The sequence below is a fragment of the Tamandua tetradactyla genome, chromosome 3 (genome assembly GCF_023851605.1).
Source record: "Tamandua tetradactyla isolate mTamTet1 chromosome 3, mTamTet1.pri, whole genome shotgun sequence".
Classification (NCBI taxonomy): domain Eukaryota; kingdom Metazoa; phylum Chordata; class Mammalia; order Pilosa; family Myrmecophagidae; genus Tamandua; species Tamandua tetradactyla.
The window spans coordinates 132,252,635-132,262,931 of record NC_135329.1 but is presented as its reverse complement, the minus strand read 5'-3'; the positions used below and the strand labels follow the sequence as shown (position 1 = coordinate 132,262,931).

The window sequence follows — 10,297 nt, the reverse complement described above, 5'->3', positions numbered from 1 at the left end:
GAGAAAATAGGAAAACCAAAATGTTTATAGCAAAGTTGAAGATCGGTGCGCTAATTGCAGAAACTGCTGTGCAAAAAAAGGTTAAAATCACACTCGGAGAGCTGCATTTATTCACTGCAGACGGCAATCGAGGGTCAAATAAAAGGAGGGCACGGTGCGCAAAGGAGGGTCGGGGGAGAAGGAGTTGGGGGAGAGCTGAAAGGGGCCGGCCACGGGTCCGGGCCGAGGCGGTGCGTGGGGCCGGGGCGGACCGGGGCGGCCTAGCTGTGCGAGTAGAAGCCGTAGTAACCGCCTATGTCTTTGGCGCAGTTCTTCTCGCAGTCCCGCTGGGCCAGCACCTCACTCTTGAGCGGGGACGAGCTCTCGGACACCGGTGTGTCAGCGGGTGAGATCCTCCTCCGCTTGGCCTGCTCGTAAATCCCCGAGTCGCTGGAGTCGATGGACTTGATAGAGGAAGGCGTCTCGATCCAGCTGGAGTCGGACAGGTCCTTGGGTTTGGCGTCCTCGGCGGCGCCGGGCGGTAGCGGTGAGCGCTCGGCCGCCAGGCCCTCGGCCTCCTCGCCCAGGTAAGGGTTGGCGCCGGCCATGCGCGCGGCGGCCGCGGCGCTATTGGGCCAGCAAGGCAGCACCGAGCCGGTCTTGGTGCCGCAGTACTGCGGAGGGCTGCGTGCGCCCCAGCCCGATGGGTCGGCATAGTAGCCGAGCGGACGGCCAGTGCAGCCAGCCGCCTGCAGCGGCAGCGCCTTGACGCCCGCCGCCGCGTACGACAGCAGCGTGGCTGCGTTGCCGGCGAAGTCCGTGGCCGTGTCGTAGGCCGAGGCGGCGAAGTCTAGGCGGTTGTTGGCGGGCGTCACAAACCAGCGCTGCGGCGACGGCGCGCCCGGGTCCTCGGTCTGCTGCGGCGACAGCAGCCCGTTGGTGTGCGGCACGCTGCGGTCCGTGCCTGGCCCGGGACCCGCACCCGCACCCGGGTGGAAGCGAGCTTTGGCGTAGTTGCTCACGAACTGATCCTGCAGGAAAGAGCCGGCCATGGCGTAGCGGGCTCCGGGCACTATCTGCGAGCGCGGCGAGTCGTTGGGCGAGGGGGTCAGACGATCCATGTCGCAGCCCGTATAGATCCTGCGGGTGGGGAGAGAGAGAGAACCGACGGGTGGCGAAGAGGTCCCTTCGGGGGCCAGAAGAGAAGGCCACCCCCACCTTTAGCCCACTCCCACCCCACCATTTGTAACTTGTCGCCCCGGATGGAGACAGAGAAAGGCTCATAGACCTGCATCCACCCCAATATAAATCGCAGGATTATAAAGGCACCAATTTGTCTATGCAGGGTCCTGAGCGAAGTGCCCAGAACACTTACACGAAGGCTCCCTCTTGTTTTCTCTACCCAAAGCTTACGGGGCAGAGGCACAGCAGGGAGTTTTCGTCCCACTTCTCCAACACACACATTAAGGCAGATTTACTCAAGGACTAAAGCGCTTTTTGTCCAGTGGATGGTTCCTCTGCCATGAGAAGTTCTCAGCGAAAATTTTCAACAAGGTACCGTCTGCCCTTTTTAAAACCCATTTCCTTCTACCGTTTGACTATGCAGGAGATTTCTCTCCCCCTCTCCTTTAATAAGATAACTTAAGAAACCTGTAAGAAATAATTTTGTGTGTGTGTCTGTGTGTGAGAGAGTTCACGCGGCCTCCAAGTAGTAGTCATCAAAACTGACCTTTGCCAGTCTTTTGGCGACTCCAGAATTGCTGCTGGAAGGCTCCGAGATACCCCTTCTATTGTTTACTCTTTGTGAACCTTTAACCTCCACCTCTACCGATACAAACAAGAATTACTGCTTGGAAATAAAGTTCTCAATCAATCCATGGGAGGAAAATCTTTCACCAAAAAAAAAAAAAGAAAGAAAAAGAAAAAGAAAGTGTTCTTAACTCTGACCTCGCCTACTTCTATTGGTCCATTACCGGTAACAACTTTGGGGCAAACTCTTACACTACAACTTCCCCCAAACTACCCCCCATTAATAGCCAATCCCTATAGGTCGTGATCTTGTGCCAGGTACTGTTGTCTAACACCTTTAAGATACTAACTTCTTTAACCCTCACAACAATGTTCCCAATTAATTTACATTATTACCCCCACTTTACAGATGAGGAAACTGAGGCAAAGGAAACTTATATTTAAGTTATTATTTGCCCCAAGTCACCCACAGTGATTGTGCTGGTAGAAATTACCTTGGATAAAATAGATTAACTTTAGGCCTTAGACCTGGAAAATCCTGTTAGAATGGAGAGGGAACCAGAAATTGGTGAAGATTGTTTCTCATCCACATTTCCAAAATCTCCCTTTTTACTCACACATCAATGTTTTAATTTTTATCAGCTGACTCTTTTGAAAGAGAGCCTCAGTCTTGTCAGGACTTAACCCCTTTTTGGTACGTTCCCTAGTGAGTGATCAAGCAACCACCCAATGCCCCTGAGTACTTCTATTTCTCTAAATATGATCAACATCCAGATCTGCTTGAATAAGTACAGGAGCTTTTTATGAAAAGATATCTAGTGATTTAAGAATTAAATGGGAAGAAAAGAAGTCTCTAAACAGGCTTTTCCAATAAAAGGCAGCCAGAGGTGGAAAGACCTGTGTGAGTTACACTGCTGCTGCTGCTTAGGTCCATTCCGCTTATTGCACAAAATTTATCTCCTGAAATTTAATTCCAGTTTCAAATAACAGAAGTAGAGAAAGGCAGGAAAGGAACATAACCAGCAAGGTATAAATATCTTCTCTGTTTACCACCATAACATTTTAAAAAGAAAAAAGCAGTTTGCAAAAGATACAGTTTAGATGCCTATCCAGGTCCCAACCCACTTGGGATTACCAAATTGATTTGTGCAAAATAAGATGCTTTTGAATAGATGTTAACAGAATTAAAAGCTCAAAATCTACAGTAGTCTCCCTCCAACATCTCAGGTCTCCTGGACCACACACTTTCCACTGTGTGGGCCCACCTTTTTAGATTGTGAGGAGTAGGGTAGTCAAATTTTTATTCTGGAGAGTCTTATTATGTTTCCTCTGGACCTCTTCTGAAGGATGCATAAGATGGTTATGGTCACAATATCAATGATTGTCTTTCCAATTTGTTATAAATTGTCAAAAGGAAAGGTTAATATCGGTCTAGATATGGAACACAGGCAGCCACTTGTCTTTCTGCATGCATTTAATCTTTTCCTAGTTAAAGACAGCTTTAACTTTGCAGCTCTATCCCAGGCACTCGATGCAAGCTGTGAAATTAAGATGTACCCTTTCTCTCTCTCTGTCTCTCTCTTTTTTCTTTTTTTCAGGGCAGGAAGGGATGCATGGGCTGGGAATTGAACCCTGGTCTCCTGCATGGCAGGTGGGCATTCTACCACTGAACCACCTACCCTTCCTTTTCAAGGTCAGAAAGAAGTGGGGACTCCACAATCCATATTTAGATTTTTCTATACAGCACTATATGAACTTATAGCTCATACCTGTACCCAGAGCAAGAATGCTAGAACAAGACCAGAAAGCATTCAGTTTACACCTAATGTTGCCCCAAAGAAGAGTGTTTTGACAGAAGAGAAATGGAGATAGATAAGGGAAGTCTGGTGAAAAGGGAAACAATGCATTTAATTAAAACACGTAGATGCAAAACATTTTTCTTTTGTAGCTTATAAAATAATACTCAGCAACAGCACCCAAGTCCGTCCCAAAGCCTAAAATCACTATAACAACTGGTTCCTTTCATGAGCTTGCCTTTGATGGGTGCACATTTTTATTCAGTCTATAGTAAACTTGCACAGAATCACTATTGCATGAAACTTGGAAAGGGGTAAATAAAAGTCACATGCCAAGAAAGACTGTAACAACTGCTAGAGCCACATGCACTTTCAGGCAGAATCCGGCCGATTTCAGACACAGACAATCTGAGCTGAGCATCTGCAGCTCCACATACAACTCCCATACCGGAACTGGGGCAGCTTCCCCAGCCGGCCAGCCCCAGAAGGTGGCCAACAACTTTGTAATTCATAAAGAACTAAAAATAAGTGCAGGAAACCTTTGACCAAAACCACCCAAGTTCTAGCCAGAAGGTTACCAAAGAGAATGGGAACTGACAAAAAGGAAAGGGAAAACCCTGGAAACAAGCCTGTCTTCACACATTCTGGTTTCAAAAGCTTTGTTACGTAACAAGCCACCTTCGACCTTAAGCCCAATTCCACAACTATTTGAGAAGGAAGGTGCAAAATTACTTACGTGTCATAATTATCCCGAAATCCTTTTGCAAAGGGATTGTGATCTATTTTCAGTTGTGTAATCTGTGAAAGAAGGAGGAAAAAGATGAATGTGATCTCACCTTCTAAGTAAGAGGATGAGGTGTTTAAGCATATATCATCTGCCCCTTTTTACAGAGGCTTATGGCCTACAATTTCACTAAGGAGTGAGGTTTCCCTACCAGGAAAAATTGAGGGAATTGATGGAAAGGAAAAAGAGAAAGTATCATGAAAGTTATGAGGGACATGTTTAAATAATGATGCCTAAAACTAAAGGAGTGCTTTCAAGTAGCTTTCCTATATGTTCCAAATTACTTCAAATGCACATTTTAAAATGTTGTTACACAAAGGCACTTAGACAAAAATCTTTAAGTGGAACTTGAATTCATCATCAAGTGTTGCCTGTTGTAAATGTTTCACCATATTTTTTTAGTTTGTCCCATCTGATTCACAACCCGAAGAACCCATAAGGTGCATCATAAAGTCAGATTTGATTAAAAGCATGTTTTCATTTTTGTATTTTCATTTGTACATATATATAAAAAAACCCACCATCACTCTTAGTCAAATCATCAGTAGGTACAATAAGTTTACATAAAGTTGCAAATGCTGAAGAGGTTCAAATGCTAGAAAACTCATTCCAAAGCCCCCAGTAATTTGACTTTTTTTCATATGCGAATGTTTATGTTCTTTTGATCACACAAAACAATGACTTGTTCAATGTTTTAGCTCTCAGTTGTGAGATTTTTTTTTAAGATAATCCCAAAGCTTGTCAAGAATAAAATGCGAGGGGTGGGGGGCTGCTTGTTTATAAAGGAAGAGGGACTTTTTAAAAAGGAGATTTTAACCTGTTCTAATTTGAGGACTAAATTCAAACTCCCAAAAGAAGAGACCATAGAAATTCTGGCGCTTCAAAGGCGGCCCGGGTGACCCGTGTCGGAATCAGATAGGAAACAGTTTCCCAGCGGCTGGTATTTAGGTAGGGTGCCTAGCAGTCCCCAAGTCCTGCGCCTGAACCGCGCAACAGAGCCAGCTGCTGCTGCTGCTGCTGCTGCTGCTGCTGCTGCTGCTGCTGCTGCTGTTTGTACTGCCGGTGCCCAAGCCGGTGATCCCAGCGAGCGCCGGGAGGCGCCGGATACCACCCGCCGCGCGCCCAGCCCTCGGGCCTCCTTACATCGGTATTCTGGTAGGCGGTGACCGCGATGAACTGAGTCTCCGGGAACGTGAATGTCTGCACGCGACCGGGCTGGCTGGTGTCCTCCGTGCCATCCTCGTTCACTTCCACCACATGCAAGCGGGGCTGGTACTTGTGCAAGGACTGTAAGACCACCATCTGTCCGGCGGAGAGAAAGAGGAGTGCCGGGCGGCGCGTTAACGTGGTGTCTCGGTGTCCGCGCGGCGGTGCGCGTCCGGCTGCCCGCTGTGGGCCGAGCCGAGTCTGGCTGGAGTCCGCCGCACCGCCTTACAGACCGCGGGACTTGCCGGCTTTTGAAGGGGCAGGTGGGGTAGACCCGTCTCACAGCTCTGGGAGAGAGGATTCGCCCGAGCACGCGATGAAAACGGAACCGCACGGCCAGAATCTCGGGCCCTTTTCCTGGTCCTCCGTTAAGGAGGAACAAAGATTTTCACGACCTGAAAATCTTGGGGGTTTCCTTCTCGAAATCGGTCAAGTATTTGTATTTGGGGAGGTCAGGAACTCGGGGATTGGGCGGGGAACGAGGAAAACAACTTCATAGATTTAATATCATTTTAGAGGGTGAACGTAGAATTTTTAAATGGCTTTTAGTGAAGCAAAGAAACATCTATCCAGTTTCTCATGCTGCTTAAAACTGACGAAGTGGATATTAAGGAGGGACTGATGTGTGTGAGAGAAAGAGCGAGAGCGAGCGGGAAAGAGAAGGAGCGCCTGAGCCACTGACCTGCCCATTGTTGTTTGAAGCTCCTTTGTTGTTTGTAAGTTTTAATTTTCCAAAAGAGATTTCTTGGCGCATCCAATGTGCCCCCGTGTTGGGGGAATCTGGATGCATATACACCCGATTTCCTGGAGAAAGAAATACGATGTATTTCAATGCCCCTGGCATTGCCCAGTCCCAACTCCTCACCACGTAGAACACACACACGTACACGCACATCTCACTCCACCGTGAGGCACATTAGCTGGGGCTTTTTTAGGCCGCAATTTCTTCCTATTAACTGGGGATGATTAAAATAGCTTTTGCATAATCCTCCCCCTTCTTGCTGCTCAGTCTGTTCCCCTTTCTCCCTCGTTTCCTTTTAGAAGTCATTGGTCGATCGTTTTAAAAGTCGTTCGAGCCAGTCCACAAAGGCTTTAATTAATCATTCTCACCTAAATAAGTGTCAGGAAAATGTGTTAATTGGAAGGACTTGCCTTGCACATTGGTGTCCGCTTTGCCGCAAGGAACCCATTTGCCTCCTTGAAATCTCCAGTGATTGGGATCCGCCAAAATCACATCCACAAAAATATTGTAATGAGCCGTGGGATCGAGACCAGAAATGTTAAAACTTAAAAAAGGAAACATGCGCCTATTTAAATTAAGGGGGAGGAGGGAAAGGAAGAAAACAAGGGAAAAAGAAACATAAATGTTAAAGATTAAATGCAGGAAGCGCGGCGCCCGATAGCAAAGCAAAACTTGTTCTCGTTAGTGCAGATGACCGAGTGTTTGCTGAGTTGGAAAAAAAAAAAGGCTATGGGGAAAGGAAAAGAAGTGGGTCTGAAGTTGGGGGGGAGCAGCGGGCGAGTGTGTGTGGCGGGTCCGCAGGTATCCCTACCCAGGTGGAATGCGAGGTTGGCGACCCGCGCCTCCACCTGTCGGTGTACGGGTTTGTTGATCCGTCCCTCCCTCCGCCCGGCCACGAGTCGTGCCCACCGCCGACCCGGGCGCCCCCTCTCTTTCGCCTTCCTCCGGGCACTGGCAGGCTCTTCGACCACCTTCCTGGAGCAGGATCCTACCCACCCCCATCACCGCAGTGGTCATCCTTCCACTTTCCCCTTTTCCACAACCAGCCAACTAGACAGCGCAGCACAGCGCCTTCCATTCCGCTCCCGACCCCAATTCGTCGCCGCCGCGGCGGTCACAACCCTGGTACACTCGCCCTCAGGCCGCGCTTGGAGCAGCGGCAGCCAAGAATGTAGCATTACCTTCCCTGTTTTGTGATGATCATCTCCGTTTGGTGCCGGTGAAATTTCAGCCAAAGGGGCCTGTTGCACAGGTACACTTGCGCTTTGCCGGGCACCAGCCCCGGCTGGGTGGAGGAGAATTGATAGAATGGGGCGCCTTGGTAGGAGTGGCCGTACTGCTGTGGATAGGGGTAGCCGGCCGCGGGGTAGCCCTGCGGTGAGGAATTGGACAGGAGGCTGTTGTAGGCTCCGTTGGTGATGACCGGGTGGTGGGCCATGTAGCGGCTGGGGCTGCCGATGGAGAAGGCGGGGTGCGCGGGTCCGTGCTGGCCGGGGTACGGGAACATGGCACTGGGAGCAGTGGCCGCAGACTGGGGCTGGCTGGACTGAGAGAGGAGGTAGCGATCTGCAGCAGAGCCATCGAAACTGTGACGAAGCTCAGAGACCCCGTCCAAGACAGGAGAGAGTTTACTTCTCTGGACGTCCCCTGGTGAGTCCTTGGAGTCAGGAAAATTGTCTGTATCTGACTGATTCGTCATCCCCCTGGTAATTTTTTTCAAAGGTGAACTTCTCTCCAGGTTGTCAGTGGTCGAGATAATGGGATGATCGTGCAAGACAAGCTCAGATCCGCCTGAATGTGGGTAGCTGCTGCTCACATTGAGAAATTTCTTGGAGAGCATGATAGAAGGAGAAAGGCAGTGCTCCAGCTGCATAGCTCTAGAACCTGAACACTCGCCCTCCCGTCCCTGGTTTTTAAAGTCCTATTTATCATAAACTAGAAATCCACAGACCCCCTCACTAGACAGAAAGCACTTCAACCAGCAAATGCTTCTCAAAGGTTTGATTTACTTTTTTTTTTTTCCTGGGAGAAGAGATTGGCCAATTGACACTATGCAGCAATCAGAAAAGGCTCACTTTTGATCTTGCTGCCTGTGCAGCCGATGAAACGGCTCCTGCCATTGGTTAGCTGCTGACAGTAATTTAATTAGATAGACATTAATTAGGATAATCACCTGGCTCCTGGTCGCGACGATCATGGCAAATTGAAGGGAATGATTTTATTGTTGGCTTGGGGGGTGGGTGGGGAGTGTCTTTTAGTTTTACGTGAGCCCTGTTGTGTCACCTTTAAGCTTTGTGACCACTGCTTTAGGAGGATTCAAAAGATGTGCAATTTACTAAAAATTTTCCTACCTTCCCCCCCCACCCCCACCTTCCCCCCTTCGGGCGGAGGGGCGGAGGAGCGGATTCGATGATGCTAGGAGACTTTTCGGATCTGAATGAGCCAAATATTCAGTTGAATGTAGCGATTTCAAGTGCAAAGTATACAAAGCGCGAGCCGGTGGCCTCTTCTCGCCCTGTAAAAGTTCCAGAGTCTGTCTTTTCCAGTTAATACAGAAGTACACAACAACTCCTTTGTGAGCAGGTCCTGTGTTCCTGGGCGCCCCTATCCCCGCCCCCCGTCTTTTAAACTATTAAATAAATAAATAAATCACTGCTGCTGAGAGCCACAGCAATAAAAGTGAAGCGGGGGTGGGGGGTGGGGGGAGGATGGGGGCGAAAAGCAGCAACTCGCCCACCTATCCACCCAGCTCGGGCAGGTTCGGTTTCTTGGTTGAGCACAGAAACAGTGACGATCTATGATCTCCTTTTTAAGTTTTGAAATAATCATAAGCTCTCGGGTTGGAGTGCCTTAATGTATTTGCAGTGATGTTTACGGGGTCTTAACTAAATATTTTATCAGCGAGCTCGGTTGCAATCTGAAGAGCATCTAACTGGGGGCGGGCGCCATGCGTCCCTCGCGTCCCACTGCACTTTCTTCCCTCTGAGGTACTGGCTTGGCGACAGGTTCAAAAGCCTCGCCAGGAAGGAAGAGGGCCGAGTCCCCGTGCAAATGGGTCCGCCAGAACGCTGATCTGGGGAGACAGAGTGGAAGTAGCGTCAACACAGTGATACTGAAGACTGTGTGTGTGTTTAATGTTTGTATAATCTGGAGGGTTGAAAAATAATCCTTGCCAGAGATTTCCAAAAGAAGAGAAAGAATCTAAGGAAGACTAGAGAAAAGAGCCGATTTAAAAGGACATTTGGCACAAATAAATAGCATAAGGCCCAAAGCGGCGACCCTGACATACAAGGAGAAGAGACATTTCCTGGTACTGACTTTATGGAGGAACCCAGCCCTTGGCCTAGACGAGAGGTCCAAACACCGCCTAGATTTTATCCGCGCTAAACTGCTTCCAGCGAGGCCGCACCACAATCTGTCTCCCGCCGCGTTCACCGCGCGGCGGAACGGAGCGGGAAGGAGGAGGAGGAGGAGCGAAAGCGCCTGAGCTCAGTTCGGTCCAGCAAGCGCCTGGGATCGGCGGCTACAGGAGAGACTACCTACTGCGCCGGGAGTCTCAGCCCCGGCCGGCCCGCCTGCGCCTGAATCTGGTTCATTGTCTCACAACCGCGGTCACCCTGGACAGACCATGCGGGAGCCGCCGCGGGGGAGACTGAGGGATCGCCGGGCGGCACATACTTCAGGGGCACATACTCCTCCTTTGCACGAGGCGCAACCTGGGCACCTCTGCTCGGTCGAGCTACGGTCTTGGAGCTAGTGTGTCCGCCCTCTCCAGGCCCGCGCAGATCCCTTCAGGAGGAGTGGGGCTGGGGCATTTGGGTGGGTCCTGGGCACGGACAGAATGGGATTCACCAGACTCGACCTGACGCCTCGACGCAGCTTTGCCCCAGCAGTACATTTTTAGAGCGGAGGCTCGGTAGGCGATCGGTCAGCGTCCACCAAGACTGCGCTCCCGAGGCGGGCCGGACACCCTTGGCTGCAGAGGGTACCAGCTGCGCCTCCAGCAGGTCGCCACGATCACGGCCCAGCGATGGCGGCCCT

At 49.9% G+C, this 10,297-nt stretch overlaps 1 protein-coding gene across 1 annotated transcript; it reads right to left on the bottom strand.

Moving 5' to 3' along the window:
* Nucleotides 1-81: 81 nt before the first annotated feature.
* Nucleotides 82-8,471, bottom strand: TBR1 (T-box brain transcription factor 1). Its single transcript, XM_077154006.1, has 6 exons — nt 7,438-8,471; nt 6,667-6,821; nt 6,197-6,318; nt 5,452-5,610; nt 4,261-4,322; nt 82-1,119 (listed from the first exon to the last, which is right to left on the bottom strand). The coding sequence occupies exons 1-6, from the start codon at nt 8,127-8,129 to the stop codon at nt 261-263; spliced, it is 2,049 nt and encodes a 682-aa protein (XP_077010121.1). The 5' UTR covers nt 8,130-8,471; the 3' UTR covers nt 82-260.
* Nucleotides 8,472-10,297: the final 1,826 nt, after the last annotated feature.

Coding starts and splice junctions, on each gene's coding strand:
- TBR1 (XM_077154006.1), bottom strand. CDS start 8,129: ATGCAGCTGGAGCACTGCCTTTCTCCTTCTATCATGCTCTCCAAGAAA. Junction 6,822..7,437: donor ATCATCACAAAACAGGGAAG/GTAATGCTACAT, acceptor TAATTTAAATAG/GCGCATGTTTCCTTTTTTAA. Junction 6,319..6,666: donor AGCGGACACCAATGTGCAAG/GCAAGTCCTTCC, acceptor TTCTTTCTCCAG/GAAATCGGGTGTATATGCAT.